At 51.5% G+C, this 20414-nt stretch overlaps 2 protein-coding genes and 1 long non-coding RNA gene across 3 annotated transcripts; 1 reads left to right on the forward strand and 2 right to left on the reverse strand.

Annotated features, from left to right (window-relative positions):
- Positions 1-11: 11 nt before the first annotated feature.
- Positions 12-4398, forward strand: LOC138157586 (uncharacterized). The gene is made up of 2 exons (XR_011167416.1): positions 12-103; positions 3596-4398. It is a non-coding gene; the product is annotated as an uncharacterized lncRNA (long non-coding RNA).
- SCN1B (sodium voltage-gated channel beta subunit 1) lies at positions 1643-9482 on the reverse strand. Its single transcript, XM_069083211.1, has 6 exons — positions 8866-9482; positions 5815-5981; positions 5395-5635; positions 3195-3336; positions 2607-2679; positions 1643-2514 (listed from the first exon to the last, which is right to left on the reverse strand). The coding sequence occupies exons 1-5, from the start codon at positions 8903-8905 to the stop codon at positions 2613-2615; spliced, it is 657 nt and encodes a 218-aa protein (XP_068939312.1). The 5' UTR covers positions 8906-9482; the 3' UTR covers positions 1643-2514; positions 2607-2612.
- A 2784-nt stretch (positions 9483-12266) lies between these two features.
- Positions 12267-20107, reverse strand: GRAMD1A (GRAM domain containing 1A). Its single transcript, XM_069083212.1, has 14 exons — positions 20087-20107; positions 19231-19380; positions 18891-19006; positions 18660-18813; positions 17636-17831; positions 17400-17543; positions 16946-17064; positions 16577-16719; positions 15784-15887; positions 14913-15086; positions 14159-14246; positions 13469-13576; positions 13225-13345; positions 12267-13117 (listed from the first exon to the last, which is right to left on the reverse strand). The coding sequence occupies exons 1-14, from the start codon at positions 20105-20107 to the stop codon at positions 13025-13027; spliced, it is 1731 nt and encodes a 576-aa protein (XP_068939313.1). The 3' UTR covers positions 12267-13024.
- Positions 20108-20414: the final 307 nt, after the last annotated feature.

Consider the following 20414-nt stretch of genomic DNA (forward strand, 5'->3'; position numbering starts at 1 on the left):
GCGGGGAAGAACCTGGCCAATGGGAGTGGCTGCTGTTGGAAGCCACCTGCCCATTCCTCGGCCCCTGGGCACAGCTCGAGAGGGCTGGTTCTGGCTAAGGGAGGTAGGCAAGCTCAACCTTTCTCCTCTTCTTTCCTCTTCTTTTCTGTCTTGGCTGGGGCTCCCACTCTCAGTGCTTCTGCTGGTGCTGGCCTCCTCGGGGCCTTTGTCCAGAGGTGAAGGTTTGTATAAACCTGAGGTGAGGTTGGGAGTGGTTGCTGAGTTTCTGTATAGGTCGGGAAGTGGTGCAGTGGGACACCGGGTGCTGGGATGGGACTGAGAGCTTTCTTTTGTTGCCCCCCTGGTCCCCAGACGGAATGGGTAATTGAGCCCCTCGGCCCAGCCCTGGGTAGGCCTGAGCCTGGCCGATGTCCTCTGCCCCCTGCTGCCCTCCCATCTCTGCTTTCCCACAAGTCACGGGGTCTGGTTTGCTTTGGCAGCGCCTTCCTGATGGGCAGCCAGCGACCTCTGGAGCTGGGGAAAGTCCTGTGGCCACGGTGGAGGGCGGAGGGAGGGAAGGAGAAAGAAACGGCTTTGAATTTGGGGCCAGCCAGACACGCAGCTCCCTGGAAACATGAAGGCACTCACTGACAGGCAAATGCATTCCTCCCCGTCAGAAATGTGGGGAACCACATACGTACGCAGCCAGAGACATCTCTTCATTGCCAGAAACAGACCCTTCCATAGCCAAAGACACACACCCACATAGCTACATATGTATTTTCATAACAGTGTATATGCGAACACACATAAATACACATGTTTGATGAGGGTGAGGATGGGAATCAGGACATATATTTATAGCTAGATCCAAACCAAGCCTGGGCTCCTGCACCCCGGCTCACACCCGTCCACAACCTTCCATCCAAGGCTACTTCATAGAGTTGACCGCAGAAAACACACCTCACAGAACCTTCCTCATCTCTCACCCCTCCTTGCAGTACACACAAAGGCCTTTCCAGACCCTCTTGCTATCTGAGAATTCTGAGATTCTAGAGCCCTTGGTGCCTTCTGTCTGAATAGCCTTAAAGTCAGACCCCCCGGTGACAGGCTCTCACTTTCCACCCTCCATCCCCATCCTTCACCCCCTCCACGCAGATATATACGGCTGCTGCTGCACCTGTTGGCTTCTACCTCTTTCTCTGCCTTTCCCTTGCCTGTGGCCCCCTGGGGCATTAATGATCACAATAACAATGGCGTTAATCATGTAACAAGCGGGTGGTTCCGTGGTGCTTTGGAGCTCTCCTAGCAGGAGTTCTGGCCTCCCCTCCCGATGGATTGGCTGGGCGGTGCCTCCTTAGCCTAGGGGGAAGGGAGTGGTACCTGAGTGCCCATCCCCACCTCTCCACAAGCTGCTGCCCTCCAGAGCTGACTCTAAGGTGGGAGAGCAGGCAGCAATGCCCTTCCCTCAGGCATCCCCGGCACAGCCTGCTTGCTCTCCAGACTGTAACAAGTACAAGATGAAGGGATCTAGGGCCTAAGGAGCAGAACCCAAATGTCTCCCCCATCCCTGGCCCCTCCCTAGCTTTCCTGGCCTCCAATAAAGCGCAAGTTGGAGTTTTGATTTACCTTTCTGAGCCTGACTGAAGAGGGAGACCGAGACTCAAGTCCGAGCGTTTTTATTTCATGAACAAAACTACAACTGTACAGTTACTAGGAAGGTAAAGTCCTCCCCATCCTAAATGCCCACAGATCTGAGGCTGGTGAGAAGGGGGTAAGGGCAAGATGAGCCGAGGCTGAAAGGAGGTGGGGGGGGCAGAACTGGGGGGAAGGTGCAGCTAGTGTAGAAGACAGTCCATAGCCCCTTAGCCCTGCCACACACTAGGGCAAGAAGGTCACTGAGAAGGGACCAGGAACATGGGGGTTTGTCCTGAGGCCTTGGATCATAAGGTCCAGGCTTCCTGGTCCCCCAGGTCTCTATCTCCCTCTTAGTCATGTGTGGGGAATGGCTAGGGGAGGGAGGCACAGGGTCAGGGGTAGGGCCCCAGGGGAAGGGCCCCTGCATCCTCAGATGTGGCAACATGAGGTGCGTGGCCAAAGCGGCAGACATGTGCAAATCAGCATGAGGAGAGAAGGGAAAGGATGAGATGTGTGCTGTCCCTTCCCCCCTCCCAAGATCAGGCAGCAGAAGCAAGGTGGGAGTGGTGGCCATATTGCTTTTTTCATCATGCATTTTGGTGAGTCAGGAGGGCCCCCACCCCCACTGTCATATCTGGTGGGTAGAGGAAGAGGTGAAGGTAGGGAGGCGTGGACCAGGAGAACATCGATGCCCCCTTGACCCTTTGTTACAGTATTAGACAAAGTAATGGGCAAGCCCCTGCCCCCACCTCACCCCACTTCCACTCCTTTGGCATGACTCTGCCGTGCATGGAGGCCAAGGAGCTTTCCAGGCCCCAGGAGAGGTAGATACCCCCCCTCCCAACCCATCAGTCAGGGGCTGCCCTTGCTTGAGGCAGAGCCAGGGAGCCCGGAAGGCTAGAAGAGAAGGACAAAGGAAAAAGAGTGAAAGACTGAATCATGTTTACACACCTCACTCCCCTCCTCAAATGCCATTGTCCCAGCCTTACCCTGAGCTATTCAGCCACCTGGACCCCTGTGCAGTTCTCTTTGCTCTCTGAAGTGATGGCCAGGTACTCTGAGCTGTGGGAATCAAAGGTCAACCACTGATCACCATAGAGCAGTGCAGCACGGTGCCCCAGTCTGAGTGAGGGCTCCACTGGGACACAAGGGAAGTTGTCAGGGTTTCCAAATCCTTTACCTGGACATCCCTTCTAGAACACACCATCTGTGTGCTGTACTCTGCCTCCCGCCACAAGCCCAAGGCCTATGTGATTGTCAGAGCCAGCTACCTGAATCCACCTGAGGTCACTCCTTATAACCATAATACTGAACTGAATCTCAATCCTAAACTTTAACCAACCAGACAGATATCCTAATGTTCCCCTTGCCACCAATCTTTATTTGAACCCCTATAACCTGAACTCTAAACTATAAAACAAAACCCCAACCCTGACCTGATCCTTACCTTTAAACTGGTTTTACCCTAAGCTCAATGCCCAGTAGAAATCCATCCCTGTCCCTAGGCCTGACTTTGTCCCTTAGCTTTTTCAGGGGTTCCCAGGGAAGGCTTCACCCACTCCCCCTTGTGAACTCACGCGTTCTCTTGGGCAGTCGCCTCTGTGGCAGCAGCAATCTTCTTGTAGCAGTAAACCATCTCAGCCACAAGCCAGATGGTCAGCACAACAATGAGCACATACATCATAATCTCAGACACAATGGAGGCCATGTCCCTGTTGGCTACAGTGGGGTAGGGGCAGAGTTAGAGGGATTGCTGGCATGGAAAATGGGGTAGAGGAATCAGGGAATGTTGGGATCACTCCCCTCCACACACACCTTAACTCCATGCTTACCCAAGCCCCATCAGCCCTGTACAGAGTAAGGCCCTGTCCTCACCTATCTCTCAGCATGGGTCTCATCTCTGTTTGTCTGTACTGTGCAAACGTGTTGGAAGTTACCTTTTACACTAATTGTTTCCCATACATGTATCTTCTTCCAGCTCTGATGCCTTGTCATGGCAGCTGGAGGTGTCTCTGGGCCCTTGAAAGCCTCAGCAGCAGCACGTGAGTTTGAACTGGGCTTTGAATATGGGTCAGCTTCCCAGAGATCCCTCTCTCTACATTGAAGCAAAGCCACTGTCAGCCTGGCTCATGTGACTCTCCATTTTTCAGCAACAACTCTCAAAGACTATCCCAGTTGAAGGATGGAAGTCAGCTCTGGTGGAGGGCATGCTTCCCCTGACACAGTCATGGACCCTTGAAATCTTAAGTACGTATCCCATGGACCTGGTCAGATTTCGTTTCTGTGGGCACAGTCCATGTCTCCGACCTCCCTGTGTCTGTCCTCACGCCTGGCATGGGGTGCAGAGCATATGTTTATTGAGACAGAAATACAGAAAAAGATGAGCCCAGAGGACGGCAGCACAGTTAGAGGAAACATGTTGGGGATGGGAGGTCAGGTAAGTCCAGACAAAAAATATGGTTGAGGGGAAATAAAATTCCATGCCACAAATATAGGAATGACATGGATAGGTGGGACCCAGGCCTTATAAATTCATAGATTTCATTGGATATTAAAGCTGGGGTGGACCCGAAAGAACATAGATACAGGTGAGAAAAATGGAACCAAGAGAGGAGAAAGGACTTGGGCAGGAGCAAGAATGAAGGAACTCTCCTTGAAGCTCAAATATATAAAGTCCAAGTAAAAGGAGGAATTATTTTGAAGTGTGGTGAAAACCCACTTGTTACCCCAAGAACTGGGACTGGTGGAGAATATTAATAGGCTCAAAGAAGTTTGAAAGAAGTTATGACAGCTATAGTGGATTATGGAATTCAAGAGAAATTTGGGAGGAAACTGAGATGTTTGGGGAGCATATGAACCGCATCACCTCAAGAAGGAACTATTGCAATTACCCCCTAACTGGTCTCCAATCCATCCTCCCTCTACTCAACTGCCAAGGTGTTTTTTCTAAAGTGTAGGCCTCTCCACATCACCCCCACCCAGTAGCTCCCACTGACCTCCAGGATTAAAGTGGCATTTAAAGCTCTCCATATCCTGGCCCTACACTCCTCCATGAACTCTACATTCCAGTAATCCTGGTCTACTGGGGTTCCTCAAGCAGTATACTATACTTACCCTCACCATCCCCTATACCTGGAGTTCCATTTCCTCTCACCTCTGCCTTTTAGTTTTTCCCCAATTTCCTTCAAGACTCATCTCAAATCTCACCCACTACAGGGGGCCTTTCGTGGTCCCCAGAGTTGTTCCTGCTTTCTCTCATGGAGTCTACTCTGTAGATATCTTCTCTGTGCCTAGATGGTGTCTCTCCAGTGCCTGACTCAATAAAGGCTTGTTGGCCAACTAATTTCTATAATCTTTCTTGGGCAAGGGTCTGGAAAGTAGAGGGATATGAAACAACTGTGGCCTTCCAAGACCATCCTTTGATGCCTCTTTCATGGGACAAAATCCTGGGCTGGAGGGGCCATGGCAATTATCTGCATGGTATTCTTAAAACATAGGCACAGATCAAGAAAACAAAGATAAAAGAATGAAACAGAGATGCTAAGAGAGAGAGACCAATGCAGAGACAAAGTGAGTTAGATTAGGAGAGAGATGCATTGGTTGAGAGCCAGAGAGAAAGGGAAATGAGTTAAGAAGCTCACTCCCCCCGCTGGGTAGTCTGGGCATGGAGCCAGCATCATCCCACCCAGACCATCTGTCTCCCTATTTGATGTTGGAGAACTGTAGGTTGGGATTCATAGGGTGGGTGGAGAAGGCCCATGGAGGGGGGATGCTTACCTTTTTCCACCACCTCCAGGTGGATCTTCTTAACGACGCTGGTGTTATACTCGTAGTTCTCAAAGAAGAGAAGGCGGTAGACATGGCACTCGTAGTCGCCTGAATGGTTGTAGGTGACATTGGTGATGAAGATGGACAGGTCTTGCAGATCCTTGCTGCCTCGACTCCCATTCCACACCACACGACCCTCAAACCTCTCATCTTCCTCTAACTGCAGCATCTCATTTTCATAGCGAAGGATCTGGGGAATCCAAGGCAGGCTGGTCACCCTGGCTCCAAGGCCAGCTCCAACTCAATCCAATTCCCAATTCCAGTCCCCTCCCCAAATGATCATTCTTCCTGACCTCGAATTCTGGTGCCCCAGATCAAACCCTAACAGGAACTTTGCCCTGTGTGCCTTTCTCCCCTAATCCCTCCCACCTTGACAAATTCTTCAGTCCCCTTTTGACGGAAAGTCCACTCCGTGAAGGTCTCAGCCACCGTTTCACTTCGTCGCTTGCATGAGATGCATAAAATCTTGAAAGTCATTCCATAGACAGCTTCTGTTTCTGAGTCCACCTCCACACAGCCCCCCCAGACCGATGATACTGCAGAGATAGTAGTAGGAGCAGACAGAAGGAGAAAGGAGAGGAGATTTAAAGCCCCGCTGTAAACCTCAGGCTCTTGGATAAGTGTGGAAAATTTGGACTTGGATCTGAGCTAAATTCCTCGGGGGACTAAGTGTTATTGCCTTGGGCTGAGTTAAGGGGAAGTAGCAATAGATTTGGAGTCAGAGATCAGAAATTCTGCCACTTATTACTGGTGTAACAACTGTCTAAGCCTCATTCAGTCTCCTTATCAGCTGAATGACCTCTGGTTCTAAGTCTATGATTCTGTGGCTTTTTAATGCTCATTCCCTGGTCATTCTTGTACCAGCCCCAGTTTTGTATCAAATTTTCTGAAAGTGAAATCATCTAGTGGTAAAGAGACTGAATTCTGGAATTAACTCACACTGACCCCTTGTATAATTTGGAGCAAGCTGTTTTAATCTCTCCAAATTTGTTTCCTCATATGAAATGGGGATAAGTTCTTCCCCCAACCAACCCCATAGGAGTATTGTGAGGACCCAATGCTATCAGGAATGGGAGAAGTGCTTTGGAAGATCTGCTGTGTGACAAAGGTGAGAGTGTTTGCTCATACAACCTGATACCCTCCCAAAGTGCTGGGATCGGTTAGCAAGCTGAGAGCATAGTGGCCATTAGGCAAAGCAATTCCAGAATCAAGCTTAGAGCAAAGGGGAAATACACTGAGTAGAAAACCAGACTTAACTGGCTAATCACCGTGCTTCCTACAAACCTATTGCAGTAGAGAGAATGAGGTCAGGGTCAGATACAAGGGTAGAACTAAATTCCAGAGGCCTAGAACCATCAAAACCTCGAGACTAGGGGCAAAAGATGTGATTATGAGACAATACAGGGTAGCCTAATATCCAGGAAAGGAATAGGTCAGGATAGGAAAGTGCTTTCCTCATTCAAGGACCAGGTACCACAACAGAACTCTGGCCACAGGAGTTCCAGGGGATAGGTATGGAGATGGGTCACACCAAAACATAATAGAGTATGGAAGGTGCTAAGATTCCAGCAGTGCTGACCCCAAACCATCCTCAGGCTGGAGTTCAGCAGATTGAGAACTAGAAGCACCCATAGAGATCAACAGATAAACCCCCCTCCCTCATTTTTCTAGATGAAGAAGCAAAAGCCTAGAGAGTTGGAGTGTTTTGTCCAGGAGCATTACTACATAGAGATAGCAGTCAGAATTTGAACTCAGGTTCCTGCAAATTCTGTACTTTCTTCACATTAATGAGTTTAGAATTTTTTTTCTTGGACATCCACATCGATTCAGAAACTTTTATTCTGTAACAGCCTTTTTTTGTTCATTACTCTATAACCATAATATCCTTTCGGGTTGGTTAGTTTTACCTGAAGAAATTCGAGTTAAAAGTTACCTTTGAAACATCATGCCCCTAAGTGGCTAACAGGGTCTGGTAAGAGCAGAAGAGCCCAGAGAAGTAGCTGGGAGATTGAGGAAATTCTGGGAGGGTCAGAGAGTTGGATGAAGACTAAGTGATTGGGAGCCCCTACTTCTGCCCCAAGACACCAATTTCAGGTAAAATCCAATACCTGCAATACTAGAGCTCCCTTAGGCGAGGAGTTCATCTTTCTCTGCGCAATGTCTTTAACTGTGAGGATAGAGGTTGTTAAGCCCTGCCCTAAGGAAGCTAGACAAAAGAGCTTGTCTCATTTTTTGCCTTTGGGGGCTCTGCTTCTCTAATGGACACTGTATACAACTGGCTCACCTCATTAGGGACTCTGAAGGCAAGGACTAGATCTGCGCCTGTTTCCCTTTTTCATTGTGTTTGTCCTGAACAAATATGAACATGAGTATTTTGTGTGTGTGTGAATGGAAACCAGCTAGTCGGAAGGAGTGAGTCTGCTAGGTGAGTCTATCCCTAAGGCAGGGACTATGGAAAAGGAGGTCATGGGGGACTAGGCCATGGAACCAACACAGGATTCCTCCCCTCCCCCTTCTAAACAACTCTGGCTCCCTCAGTCTTTCTCATTGGTCAGTGTCTCAGGGAGCATGGGGATGGAAAAGTTGGATACCTCCTTTCTGGCTTTTCTTGCCTCTGCTTTTGCTAGTGTGGGGAGGCAAGGCATTCCTGCCTCTTCGATCACTAGCTGCCCCTTGGGCAGTTGGCATGGGCTTTGAAGCCCTACAGATCAGCCCAGTCGTCTCTCTGTTCCCAGTGTCTTGGTATGTCAATATTCAGAGAGTGGCTCTTCTTCCCGGGTTATCACTTGTTCTGATCCTCTTTCAGTCTCTAACCCTAATCTCTCTGTCTCTTTCTTTCTTGATCTTTCTCCACCTTCCTCTCCCTTCCTTTTTCTCTCCACCTCTCCCCCCCCCCCCCCCACCCTGCCTTTTCCCCCCCCCCCCCCCTTTTCTTTTTCCCCCCCCTTTCCCCCGCGCATTTCCTCCTCCCCCCCCCCCCCCCCCACCTCGAGAAAAACCTCAAGTCCAGAGATAGGAAGGGCAAAGGAGGGGAGAAGCCCTGCTCCCTCCCTCCCCCCATTCCAGGAGACGAAGGGAAGGGCAGGCAAGAGAAGTCTCTGTCTCTAGTTGGGGAGCCCTACAATATCTCCAGCTGGCACCTGCCAAGACCCCACTCTGAACCCGGCAGCAGGTCTGCGGGCCAGGGTTCTCCCTTCTCCCACCGAGCCTCGTCTAGGCGCGCCTGTCTGCCTGAGAGTTCTTTGCCAAGGTGCCTGTTGGGGAGGGGTCCTGCTGTGTGCTGGAGAACCCATCCTGAAGTTCCCGCGGCCACTCTAGGAAGTTTTTAGCCTGGGTCGTGGGGAGGAACTGGCCCTACTTACCTCTGCACCCCAACCACTACCCCCCCGCCCCCCCGCACCCTGCTCTCCTCAGACTCACCCAGGGCCATCCATAGCAGCATCCCCGGGAGCAGCCCCATGACGCCCGCCGGCCCGGGGCTCGGGCTCGGGGTGTCCGCAGAGAGCGGCTCGGTCCCGCTCGCCTGGGCTCAGCGCCGCCCCCGGCCCGGTATTAATAGCGGCGGGAAGGAGGCGTCGGCAGCGCGTGGAATGTCCCCCGGAATGACCCCGGCGGGCGCAGCTGCTGTTGCGGCTGCGGCTGCGGCTCCCGCTCGGGCTGGAGCTCCGCGCTGTCACCCCCTTTAGCAGGACAGGGCCCGCGGGGGGGACGTGCCCCCCCCCGCTCCCGTTACCGGCCGGGGCTCAGCCCCGGAGCCCGGCGTCCAGGCATCCCAGCTGAGCCGGTTGTCCCTGCCCCTTTGCCAAGGGCTTAGGGATCACACCCCAGCTCCCCCGCTCCGCCTACCCCCTTCGCGACCGCTACTCGTCTCTCTGCCCCGCCCTGGACCGGGGCACATCTAGATGCCAGGAACCATAGGCAGCTGCAGCCAGATGTTGAGGAAGTGGGGTTCAAGGCATGTCCGTGGGAAGAGAGGCTCCCAGCTCTATGTGCACTTTTCCGAGCCGGGGTTCCTCTGTCTCCTGCGCACTGCAGCGGGAGGAGCGGGTGGAGGGGGGGGGGGGGGCAGCCGGAACAGCGGGGGGGGGGGGGGGGGGGGGTAAGGGGGACGGGCCTGATGCATTGCAGCAGCCACTGTTGGGCCGCCCCCCTCAAAGGTCTGCCGGCCTAGTGTTACTTAGGGGACTCGGAGGCACCGTACCCCACGGGACCTTTTCAGATCGGGGAGGGGCTGACCCCGTTTCCACAAGGATCGACATCCTCATTCCCGGTCATAGACAATTTTGCCTGAGTGTGAGGGGCAAGAAAGAATTGGAGACTGGGGACCTAGGTCTTGGGGATGGCTGGGATTTAGAAGAGTCAGAGGCTCCGGACCCCTTGGCCCCTTCAACAGCTGAGTTTGCACCTTCCCAGTACTAGACGAAATTTGTGGCAGGAAGTAACCCGGCATCTTTCCGGACTGGTTCCTCATCTCTGGGCACGGGGCCAGAACTCTGAGGGCTGCGTTGTCAGTAACCCTTGCCCTTCTCTCGGGAGCAGCCCCAGCCTGGTTAGTCTTAGCTTCCCATGTCCAACCAATGTTCTCCCCCAGCTCCCAACATTTTCTGCCTGTCAGTCGGACTCCTCAGCCCTACAAGGCCTGGGGCATGGGATGAAAGTGAATATCACATTGACCAATAAAAAGAGGTATTCCTTAGTTCAGGTAGCTTCCTTCGCTGGATTCCCCAAGGGAGTGAGGGGTGGAGGGGAGTGGAAAAAGCCTAGGACAGAGAATCAGTGCGTCACTCTATGACCTTGTGAAAAGGCCTTTCTTTTCCCAGGAGCTAAGTTTCTTCCTTTACCGAATCATTGGGATGGACTAGATGGGGCTAAATATGAGTTAACTCAGACCCTAGACATGGAAGCCTGGGCTCCTAGTGTAAGGTTTGGGGAAGCGGTTTAATATGAATAAATACCAGGAGAAAGCACTGTTTGTGGATTTGGATGACATTGGCTCATGGCTCATTTATTCCATTTAACAACTAAATGACCAAGCAAGTCTACTAACCTCTCTAAATTCCGATTTTCTCATCTGTAAAATGGGCACAATTGACCCATGCCCTGATCTGAACCTGTTTTGATGTTTCCTGATTTTCTGTTATTATTTGTCCTTCCCTTTCAAAGAGGACCAATCAGGATGGTGATGTACTGACTTGCAAGCAAATTGGATTTAAACAAGACAGGGCTGTACAAAGTTACCAGCCTCACTCCCTCCTCCACAGCCTGGCAAGATATGGATCAGGATGACTGGAAATGGCTCCTGGCAAGATATGGATCAGGATGACTGGAAATGGCTCCAGATACAGTGTGAGACCTTGGCCTTTTTAAGCTAAAGTCTTTCCCAGGTCTGTTTGTCTGAGGCAACACCCATTCAGTGATTAAGGCTAGGTAAGAAAAAAAAAAAGATTTTCTAATTTGTTTATTAGTCTAAGACAATGGGAAGAACATTGAACCTGTCATCAGAGGCCTTGATTTTGAATACTAGCTGTTTCATGCACTATGTGACTTTAGGCAAATTATTTCACCTCTTTGGGTCTCAGTTTCCTCATCTGTTAAATTATGGAGTTGAACTCAGTGACCTCTAAAGATCCCTTCCACTTTCAGTTCTAAATCTATGATCCTAAAAATTCTCATTTCCAATCCGAGTCATCTCTTGGACTGAAAATGTTTTCAGTGGGCCCTGTCCTTTCTGTTCTCTGAAGAGGAAATGCCCTCACAGATGAAATAACTATTCCTCCATCTGTAGAAAGGTTCTCTGGACAGTCTTCTGTGGAAAAGTGGAAAAGGAAGATGTAAAGTCCCACAGAGTGGACAGGCATGAGGAAGTTATGGTTCTGTCTCCCTGGAGGAAGAGCCCACATGACTTCACAGATCTGCTGAGGTATAGAAGGAAGTAATGTTTACACACACCTTACCAAATAGGATGGAGGACTGAATGAGAGAGGGTGTAAAGCAGCCCTTTTTACTGTCAATGTCCATTCCTATAATTTCACACTAATCCAGACTCATGCAAGGACCCTCTACCATCTACTCCAAGGTAGGCTACTTTGGAATTCCTGCATTTCCTCACTGCCCCTCAACCTGAATGGGCTCCATCAGGCCCAGGTGTGTGGGTGGGAGCCAAATTTTTCTTTGCATTCATCCCTAAGGTGGATGCAAATGATTGTTTAAAAATTATGGGGTAGTTTCTGACATTAACATACTGCCAATTCAAGAGAAGGAAAATAGAAAAAAAATCATTTAGGAAGAGTATAGATGAAATGAGAGAGTATGTAGAATGCTTTATAATTCTTTAAGAATACCATGTAAATGTTAGCAGTTATTATTAGGTGCTTTTCTGGACAGTGGACCCCTTTAGGTCAGTAAGGACCCTGCTGGGGAGTTAATGTTTACTCTCTACCCCCTAATTTGGACCTCAGGGATCCCATCAGAGGCTGGTTCCTTGACTCAAGACCCTTGGGGTTGAGTTTCTGATGGATTTATAAGGCATCATATCAAGATGACCATGGTGCTAGGAATTAGATGACCATGAATCTGCCTCTATCACTTGACTAGCTAAGTGCCATAGATGGCCTCCCTGAGTCTCAGTTTCCTCATCTATGAAATGGGGATAATAATGCCTATAAAATCTACTTCAGTGCTGTTGTGAGGCTCAGACAAGACCAAGGTTATAAACTTTAAAGTGCTATGTAGGGTATCCCAAAAGTCTTTATGCAATTCAAAACCATGAAAGTAGCAGCTAATTCCTGTGGTCTATTTTGTCATGGAAGACTTGCAAGAGCTTTCTGTGGAGCTAGGATTTATTGGCTATCCCCTTACTCCATCCCCCACATGTCCCAGTAGTCTGGTCTTCAAATATATAAATATTCCCTTGGTTGCCTCAAAATCAGCCCACAAGAACATTTCCGACCCTTTATTGGGGCTCCGTTTACCCCAAATAAATATAATACATTAGACCCCATCTCTGGGGGGGAACACTAGACATTCAGCCTTCCCCTGTCCATAGGACTCCCCACCCTAGGTCTGTCCCCCCTCCCAGGGGCAGCTTGACCCTTTCAAAATAAATTACCCAGAGGGAAAAAAGGAGGGAAGGAGCTGCAGAGAAGGCCCTTGCAACCAGCTCCAGGATCATCTCAAGTATCATCTGGGAGAGGGGGAGGCAGATAGTTGTTGGAGGCTGGAGGTGGGGGGGATTGTTCTCTCCCCCCCCCTTTACTGCCCCCAGTGTACCCTCCCCAGGTACTAAAGTGCATGACAGCTCTGCAGCTGAAGTGTCCGACCATTCTCCCTGACATGGGGGGCACAGGGGGTGGGTGAGAGTTGGGGACTGTTCTGCATAGGGAGGAGAGTTTCTTGTGGGTATTGGAGATAAAGGGGTTATAGGCATGAAGTGGGGAAAAGGAGGTACAGCAAGGGGCTTAGGAGAGGATGGGGGGGAAGCAGGCATCCAAAGGGTCCAGCACTGGTCCAGCAGTGGCAACTGAGGCTGTCCATCTGTCCATTCGTTGGGGGGCAGGTGGGAGGGGGAAGGAGGAGGTTCTCAGGAGAACGTATTCTCTCCAAGGGGCTCAGGGTCAAAAGGGGGTTCCGACATCTCGATGCCCTGGTGGAGTTTCTCCAGGGAGAACTTCATCTGCAGGGAAAGCAAAGAAGTCATGCATGGGGTGGGGAGGAAAAAGAGGGAGGCCCAAAGGACACCAGGGAAGGATTGGGAAGATAGGATTTCTTTCACTGGCTCACCTCATCTAGCAGCTCCACCGAGGCCCGGAGGATCTGCCGCCATTTGTGCACCTCCACACTATGAAACTGCTTCTGGAGGGCCAAGATTTCTGCCCACTCGGCTGCCGTTTGAGGAAACTTCCTATGGGGAGAGTTGGGGCTGAGGCCCAGAGAGAGAAGCAGGTGGAGGAGAAGATACTGCCTCTCCCAGTCTGCTCCCCTCGCTGCTCCTCCCCATCCCTCTAATCCCATTCACTCCACTTACTCTTTGTCCAGAGCCAGGCTGTGCCAAGCCTCAAAGGTGTGGGCTGTCCGCTCCAGGGACCAGAGCCGGCAGAAGAGGAGAGCATTCAAAGCAACCAGGATGACAAGGCTGCAGGAGGTGGAGAAACCATCAGAGGTCAGAGTAGGCCTGGGGTCAGGAGCCTCAGGGCAGAGAACGGGAGCAGAGGGGGCAAGCAAAAGTCACGGGTCAGGAATCTAAGCATGGTCAAGCATGGAGGAGGGTCAGCACCAGTCCAAGGACTCCCAGGCCCAAGAAGGGCGGAGAGCAGGGGAATGGGGGAGGGGGAGGCAAGGAATTCAATACTCTACCTTATACAGATCCTAGGGATGCAGGGAAAGAGTGAGAGACAAGAAAGGGTGAGGACCTGTCTGTCCACCCACCAGAGGATCATAAAATCTAAGGTTTAGAGCTGGAAGGAACCTCAGAGTCCATCTAGTCCCACTCCCCTCATTTTACGAATGGAGAAACTGAGGCACAGGAGATTAAGTGACTTGCTCATGGTCACACAGGTAAGTAAAGGGACTTGAACCCATGGGTTCTGACTACAAAGTCAGCACCCTTTCCATTGTACCCATATTTCACTCATACACACACTCACATACATACAAACACACACACAGAGACACACACTCACACACACACACAATACCTCCCCAACCCCCTGCTCACACAATGCTGATAATAAGGAGAATTCCAGGAATGCCTGATCCAGGGCTCTGGTCTAGGGATGGTTCTGAGAGCCGAGAAGCAATTGAGCCTATGGGGAGAAAGACAGAAGGGAAGGGAGAGGTGAGGAAGCCTGTATACCCAGGACCCCATAAGGAAAGGAAGCTGGACCAGAGGTGAATTAGAGTCCTGTAAGAGACCCCAGAAAGCATCCATCTAAGCTTCTCCCTTTATAAATGAAGTGAGAAACTGTGAAGTCCCACAGGAAGTGAGTTCATCGAAGACAGAATGGAAGGGGAGGGGGAAAAGGGACTCCTCAGCCTTGGCACACCCTCCTGATCATCTCCCCCACATTTGCCCTCTGCCCATCTCTATGCCTTCCCTGATACGTTCCTGCCCCATCCTATTCCTTGGCCTTCCCCAAGACCACACTCCCCACAAAAGGCCATCCAACCATGCTTTCTACCAGCCCATATCCAAAGCTCCCACCCCTCTCCCAGGACACCTAGTACCCTCTCCAGAGTCCATGGTGCACAAGATGCCCTTTTAGCCTCATGGCCCTTGATACTAGGAATATCTTTGGAGAACCTTGCTTCTTAGATACATGCTGTCTGGTTGTCCCCTCAGAGAGGGCCTCTTACAGATAGGGACCACATTTCCTTTTCCTTTTGTTCTCTCCATCTCATCAGGTCCTCCAGGAACTATTCAGAACCTGATCTATGGTAGCAACTTGCTGTCTCCCAGGCCCCTCAGGTACCTGAAGGGTGCAGGCCTCCCCGAGTACAAGTATCTGGATCAGCGTGAGTAGGGGTCTCCCCATGGTTCCTCCAGCTCAGAGGCCTTTTGCGTCGCCTCAGGCCTGACAGCAGCCCCCGGGCCTCCTTCCCACCCTCTTCCAGGGACAATTTCTCTGCTTTGGAGAGCTCTCTCTCTGGTGAGGAGGAAGTAAAAAAGAGTTATCTCTGAGAACAGGGCCCTTTCCCACAGTCGGCCCCAGGGCTCCCTTTGGGGGATCCACAATGGGGTCACATAGTAGGGGCTGCTCCAGGGCCCACAGCTGTCCCCACTGAACCTTCACAGACTCCCCTCCTCTCTTGCCCTAACCCCACAGGGCCCTGAGAACTGCTGAGACCATCATCCATCACACCCCCTCCCAGCTGCTAACCCTTTGGGGTTAACTTGCCATGTCTGGAGTTCTTTTGAAGTAGGCTTTACTAATAAATTAGGAAAAAACAACCAAAAAAAGCATTACAGAAGAAAAAGAAGAGAGAGAAAATGTGTGTGTGTGTGAGCTGAGTGTGGTTTCTATTTCCTTACATTTGGCTACTGAAGGACTCAGTTGGCCCAGCTGAGTACCTCCCACCCATCTCAGCTGAACTAAGGTGGATAGAGGATTTTTACATGTCTTGCCATTTGGGGGAGTGGGGAGGGACACAGCAGCTGTCCAAGGCCCACAGTTCCAGATAACAGATGTGCCCCATCAGCCTCAGGGTTGAGGAGGTCTGGAACTCAGGTGGGACAGCAGTGGGGGGCGGAGGGGGGAAGCTGTGGGAGCCTGGAAGAGCCATTTCTCTCACAATGCCCTTCATTCTCTTGACCTGTTCTTTCCTCTGACTGCCTCAGCTTACCCAAGTGGTGAAAATAGTCTTCAATGCCACTCCAGGAATTCTTCTCGATGAGGGACTTCACCAGACTCCAGGGCTGCTTCCGATAACGGATCTCTGAGGACACACTGAGTAGGGAAGAAAGGAGAGGAGGGGGATGAGGGGGAAAGGTCAGGAAGAAGGGAATCAATGCCTCCCACCTTTTTTCAGGCTTGAATCAAAATTCCCTCCAGGAAGTCTTGATTCAGAGATCACAGCTGTAGAAAGGACCTCACAGAAGTGTTGGAAGGGACCTCATTGGCTGGCTAAACCACCCCCTCTTTATGATTTCTCATTTTACAGATTAGACCAAGGGAGTTAAAAGAATTGTCCAAGGCCATGGGACCACGGACCCACAAGAGGAAGCTAAGGCTTGGGGAGGTCTAGAAATTCATGGCTCCTCTACTCCCCCCATCCTCAGCCTTTCCTGTGTGACTCTGCAAGAGTCCTCGGGGCAGATTCCTTCCTGTTCTGCCCCTCTCCCCTTTCCTGGGGCTCCTGATGTCAGACCCCCTTGCTCAGACTGAAAAGTCTCTAAAGTCAAGGTCATGCCTCATCCCTCAGAATGGTAGCTCCCCACAGACATCTGAGGACACCCAGGACAGGGAAGAACAGCTTGATTTTCTCTCTGGCCCAACGGAGTCCAACTAACAGAATGGATGAATGAGCCTGAAGGGAGCCAAGCTTACACAAGCCTGGGATGAAACTTCAGAATGGGAGCCTGGCAGGGGCTGAGGTAATGAAGGGGAAGGGAAGGGGTTGATGTTTCTGTGATTACCGGAGGCGGGCCTTGTTTCTGGCCAGGCTCAGGATGCAGTATCGATGAGCTGTGTAGAAATAGTCTTGGTATGGAATGCCCTGAGTGAGGACCTCGGAATCCACCACACAGCCCCCACCCTGAGGACTCCGTCGGAACAGGGTCTGGCACAGGGGAGGTGAAGAGAAGAACACGGCTCAGCCTTTCCCCAGCCTCTCTCCCTCATAGCACCCCACCCACCCCAGGTTTCATGGGCTCTTCATCCTGAGTCCCCTCAAAGCATGTCTGCCCCCCGTGCCCTGGCCCACCTTTCTCTCCAGGTCTCTCTTTTCCTGGTTCCTGATCCTCCTCCCCACCTGCCAGTTCCCAAGCATCTTCCTCTTCCCTTACCTGGGTCTCTACCACTGCTGCACTCTTGGGGCCCAGGGGGTTGCTGATGGGGATGGTGTAAGACAGAACTCGGCTCTGGTGACATTTGCTCTCTCCACTCCATGGAGTAAATGTCACATCTGTGGTGGAGGATAGGGAATGAGAAGTGGCCAATTCTCTCCCCCTGCCTTCATCCCAAACCCTAGGTCAAGAGAAGGAAGTTTCTTCCCCAACCCCTCCCTCAGGAAGCCTTCCCAAAAGAAGGGTTTCTTTGCTCTGGTCTTTCAGCAGGCTGGAGCCATGGTCCCCTTGGGAGTATTTGGGATGGGAGAGAAGAACAATTAGGAAGAGGAGGGAGCTCTTGGAATTGTCCTGGATCTTGAGATCCCTCAATTCTCCCAAATCTGAATCAAGGTCCCTGGCTCACCATGGCTCTGCTGTTTACCCCTGCCCCTCCCCTGCCCTCAGTGCTGACCAGTGAACTTTCGCTGCTGGAGGAAGCCCTGTAGGAAGGAGGAATCAGAGAACAGCATTTGCTGCAGGCGGTCAGCTCCCATGTGGAACACGCAGTTGATGAGGAGGCGGCCAGAGAGGTCCGGTAGGAAGGAGGTCAGGTCAGCTGGGGGAGGGGAAGCAAGGGCAGACTTTGGCTGGGGATCTGGGGGACACAGCCCATCAGGGAGGAGGGAAGAAGCTGCGTTCCTGCCTCACCTTCCTCTGTCGCTGAAGAGGAGGAGTTACTTGTGTCTGTCAACATCTCTTCACTGGGCAGCAGGTCCAAGGGCGCCAGGGAAGCTGGACCGTCAGGGGGCATCTCAGCTGGAGGGGGTTCCGCCACTGGGGTTACTGTTTGACTGGAGGAGGCGTCTGGCTGACTGTCAGTCTGCCTTTCTTTATCCTCCTCACCCTGAGGAAATAGGAATGGGATTCAAACCTCCAGCCCTCCCAGACTATTCTATTCTCCACATCCCTTCCCAGGCCTGAGGGAGGGATGCTGGGTCTACCACAAAGGCCTTTCGAAGACTGGCAGCAGCAGAGTTACAGAATGTAGCTAGAAGGGGCCTTGGAAATGATCTAGACCAAGAAGGAAACTGAGGTTCAGAGAGTCCACACCAGACCCCTTCTCTCCACTCACGCACAGGCCCTCATCCTCTCTCTCAATGAGCTTTCTAATCAGTCTTTCCCCACTTCAATCCATTCTCTACTTGGCTGCCAAAGATATTTTCCTGTTAAAGCCCATGTCATTCCCTTGCTCAGTAAACTCCTGGGGCTTCTTATCACCTCTACATTGAAATACAAACCCCTCAGCTTGCTTAATATAGTAGATACCTATTGACAGATTAAGTGACTTGATAAAGGATATAGAATCTTAAAAAAAAGTTGGAAGAGACATTGGTCATTTGCCCCAGTCAAAATCCTCTGTAGAGGTGGCTAGGTGGCACAGTGAGTAGAGCACCGGCCCTGGAGTCAGGAGGACCTGAGTTCAAATCCAGCCTCAGACACTTGACACACTTAGTAGCCATGTGACCTTGGGCAAGTCACTTAGCCCCTCCCCCTTCCAAAAAAAATCCTCTGTAAAGCAGGCATCCCCAATACGTATAATGAACCCAAGTGTTAGTGAATTAATAATGGGGCTGTGCCTGGACACCTGGCCCCATACTCTTTTCACCACCATCATCAGGTGTGTCCACCTGCCTGGCTATCTCTCTCTTCTGGCTTCTTCAGCGTGACTCACCACATTGTCCCCATCGCTGCTGGCCTGGGAGGGGCAGGGAGTGAGCTGCATCCTTCGGGAAGCGGTAGGGCTAGGCTCTCGGCTGAGGTCTGGAGACCTACGGGGCAGGGTCATGTCACTCAAGGCAATCACATCCCCCACCTCCTTGTGGCCCCTGTGAAGAAGAGAGAGGGAAGATCAGTCCATGCCCGAGTCCCTGCTGCACCCACTTCTCCCCTGCCCCCATCTTACCCCAAACCATTCAGTTGCTGCAAAGGGCAGACGTAGTCTTCATCCTCACTGGTGAGGCCGAGTTCTGCCCCATAGCACTGATGTACCAGGTGCCACAGCTCCCGAGGGGACAGGGTCTGAGGATGGACAGGGGCAGAGTAAGCGGATGGGGGGGGTGAGACCTTCTCCCCTCCCTCCTGCCCCAATGACCTTCTCCCTGACACCTTTCCCCCCAAATCCCTTCCCATGCTGCTCACTAAAAACGGTCGTTGCTATTTCCCCTGTTCTCCATGAGGGGGAGCCCTTGGTCCATCCTGTACCAGGCATCTCCTCAGAGCCTCCCCCGACCAGCCCCTGGTACCTTGTCCAGCAGGGCATTTTGCCAGAGGCGGAAGATGAGCAGGAAGCAGCGGTCTCGGGCCCCAAAGGAGGTGAAGAAATGCTGGAGGAGGTTGAGCAAGGAAGGGTGTGAAAAAAAGAGTGGGTGTGAAACTGAGTCTTCCGCCCTGATCTAAAGTTCCCTAGAGCTCCCCTCCACTCTGGCATCAGCTTCTAAAACTTCCTGCTCACCTATTTCAGGTTCCCCTTGCAGCTTCTTCCCTCTGGCCTCCAACACCCCAATCACCCTTCAGACATTTCCTGTTTCCCTGTGTCCCTTATGCCCAATGTCTCTTCCCAACACTATCCCTCCCACTATTGTCCACCATTACCCAGCTCCTTCCCCTAACTCATTCCTCTGTTCTTTACCAGGCTCCCCAATACCATCCTCCCCAAAACCCTCCTATTTCCTAGACACCCTTCCCTTCTACTGCCTACCTTTGGTCAAGTTTGGGTTAAGATGGCGGCAGGGGAGAAGTGGACAGGGCAGCCCCCTAAGGTTGTGAGTGTAGCAGCTTTCCCTCCCAATTCCATTTTCCTTACCCTATCTCCATACTCACCCCCCACCCCATCATCCACTCTAACCCAGGCCACCCTCACCATCTCTTGCCTGGACTACCTGCAATTCCTTTCTAAATTAGCCTCCCTGTCCAAAATCTACTCCAATCTGATCTCCACAGGGCTGCCAAAGTGACTCCCCTAAAGGGTAAGTCTATGTCACTCCCCAACTCATTAAATGTCAATGGCTCCCTATTACCTCAAAAATTAGATGTATATCCTCCAGCCCATTCCTACATTTCCATTCTTCTTACTTTATATGCACTATAGTCTACCCATACCGGCTTCACTTGCCGTTCCATCTCTGGGCCTTTGCAGTGGCTGTCCCCCCAATACGTTCACCCTTCTCACCTCCATCTCTCAGAATCCTCAACTTCTTCCTTCAAGACTCAATTTGAGCATCCCATTCTACATGAAGCCCTTCTGGATCAGCCCAGCTGCTGCTGCCTTTTCAGGTTACCTTCCATCTACTCGATACCTATCTGTAATACAGCTATACAGTGTCTCCACTATTCCAGTCTAAGCTCCTTTGAGGGCAGGAAATGTTTTGGCTTCTTCATATTTCCCAGTGCCTGGCACTAAGCATGGCACACCAGTTAAAGGCTCACT

The sequence above is a fragment of the Petaurus breviceps genome, unplaced genomic scaffold (genome assembly GCF_028583685.1).
Source record: "Petaurus breviceps papuanus isolate PSGF00001 unplaced genomic scaffold, PetGlider_PUasm1.0 172580, whole genome shotgun sequence".
NCBI lineage: Eukaryota > Metazoa > Chordata > Mammalia > Diprotodontia > Petauridae > Petaurus > Petaurus breviceps.

Coding starts and splice junctions, on each gene's coding strand:
- SCN1B (XM_069083211.1), bottom strand. CDS start 8,905: ATGGGGCTGCTCCCGGGGATGCTGCTATGGATGGCCCTGG. Junction 5,982..8,865: donor GCTGCTATGGATGGCCCTGG/GTGAGTCTGAGG, acceptor CTATCTCTGCAG/TATCATCGGTCTGGGGGGGC. Junction 5,636..5,814: donor GGACTGAAGAATTTGTCAAG/GTGGGAGGGATT, acceptor TGGATTCCCCAG/ATCCTTCGCTATGAAAATGA.
- GRAMD1A (XM_069083212.1), bottom strand. CDS start 20,107: ATGGAACGGCAAGTGAAGCCG. Junction 19,381..20,086: donor TGGAACGGCAAGTGAAGCCG/GTATGGGTAGAC, acceptor AGGGAACTTTAG/ATCAGGGCGGAAGACTCAGT. Junction 17,544..17,635: donor CTCTTCAGCGACAGAGGAAG/GTGAGGCAGGAA, acceptor CCCCTCCCCCAG/CTGACCTGACCTCCTTCCTA.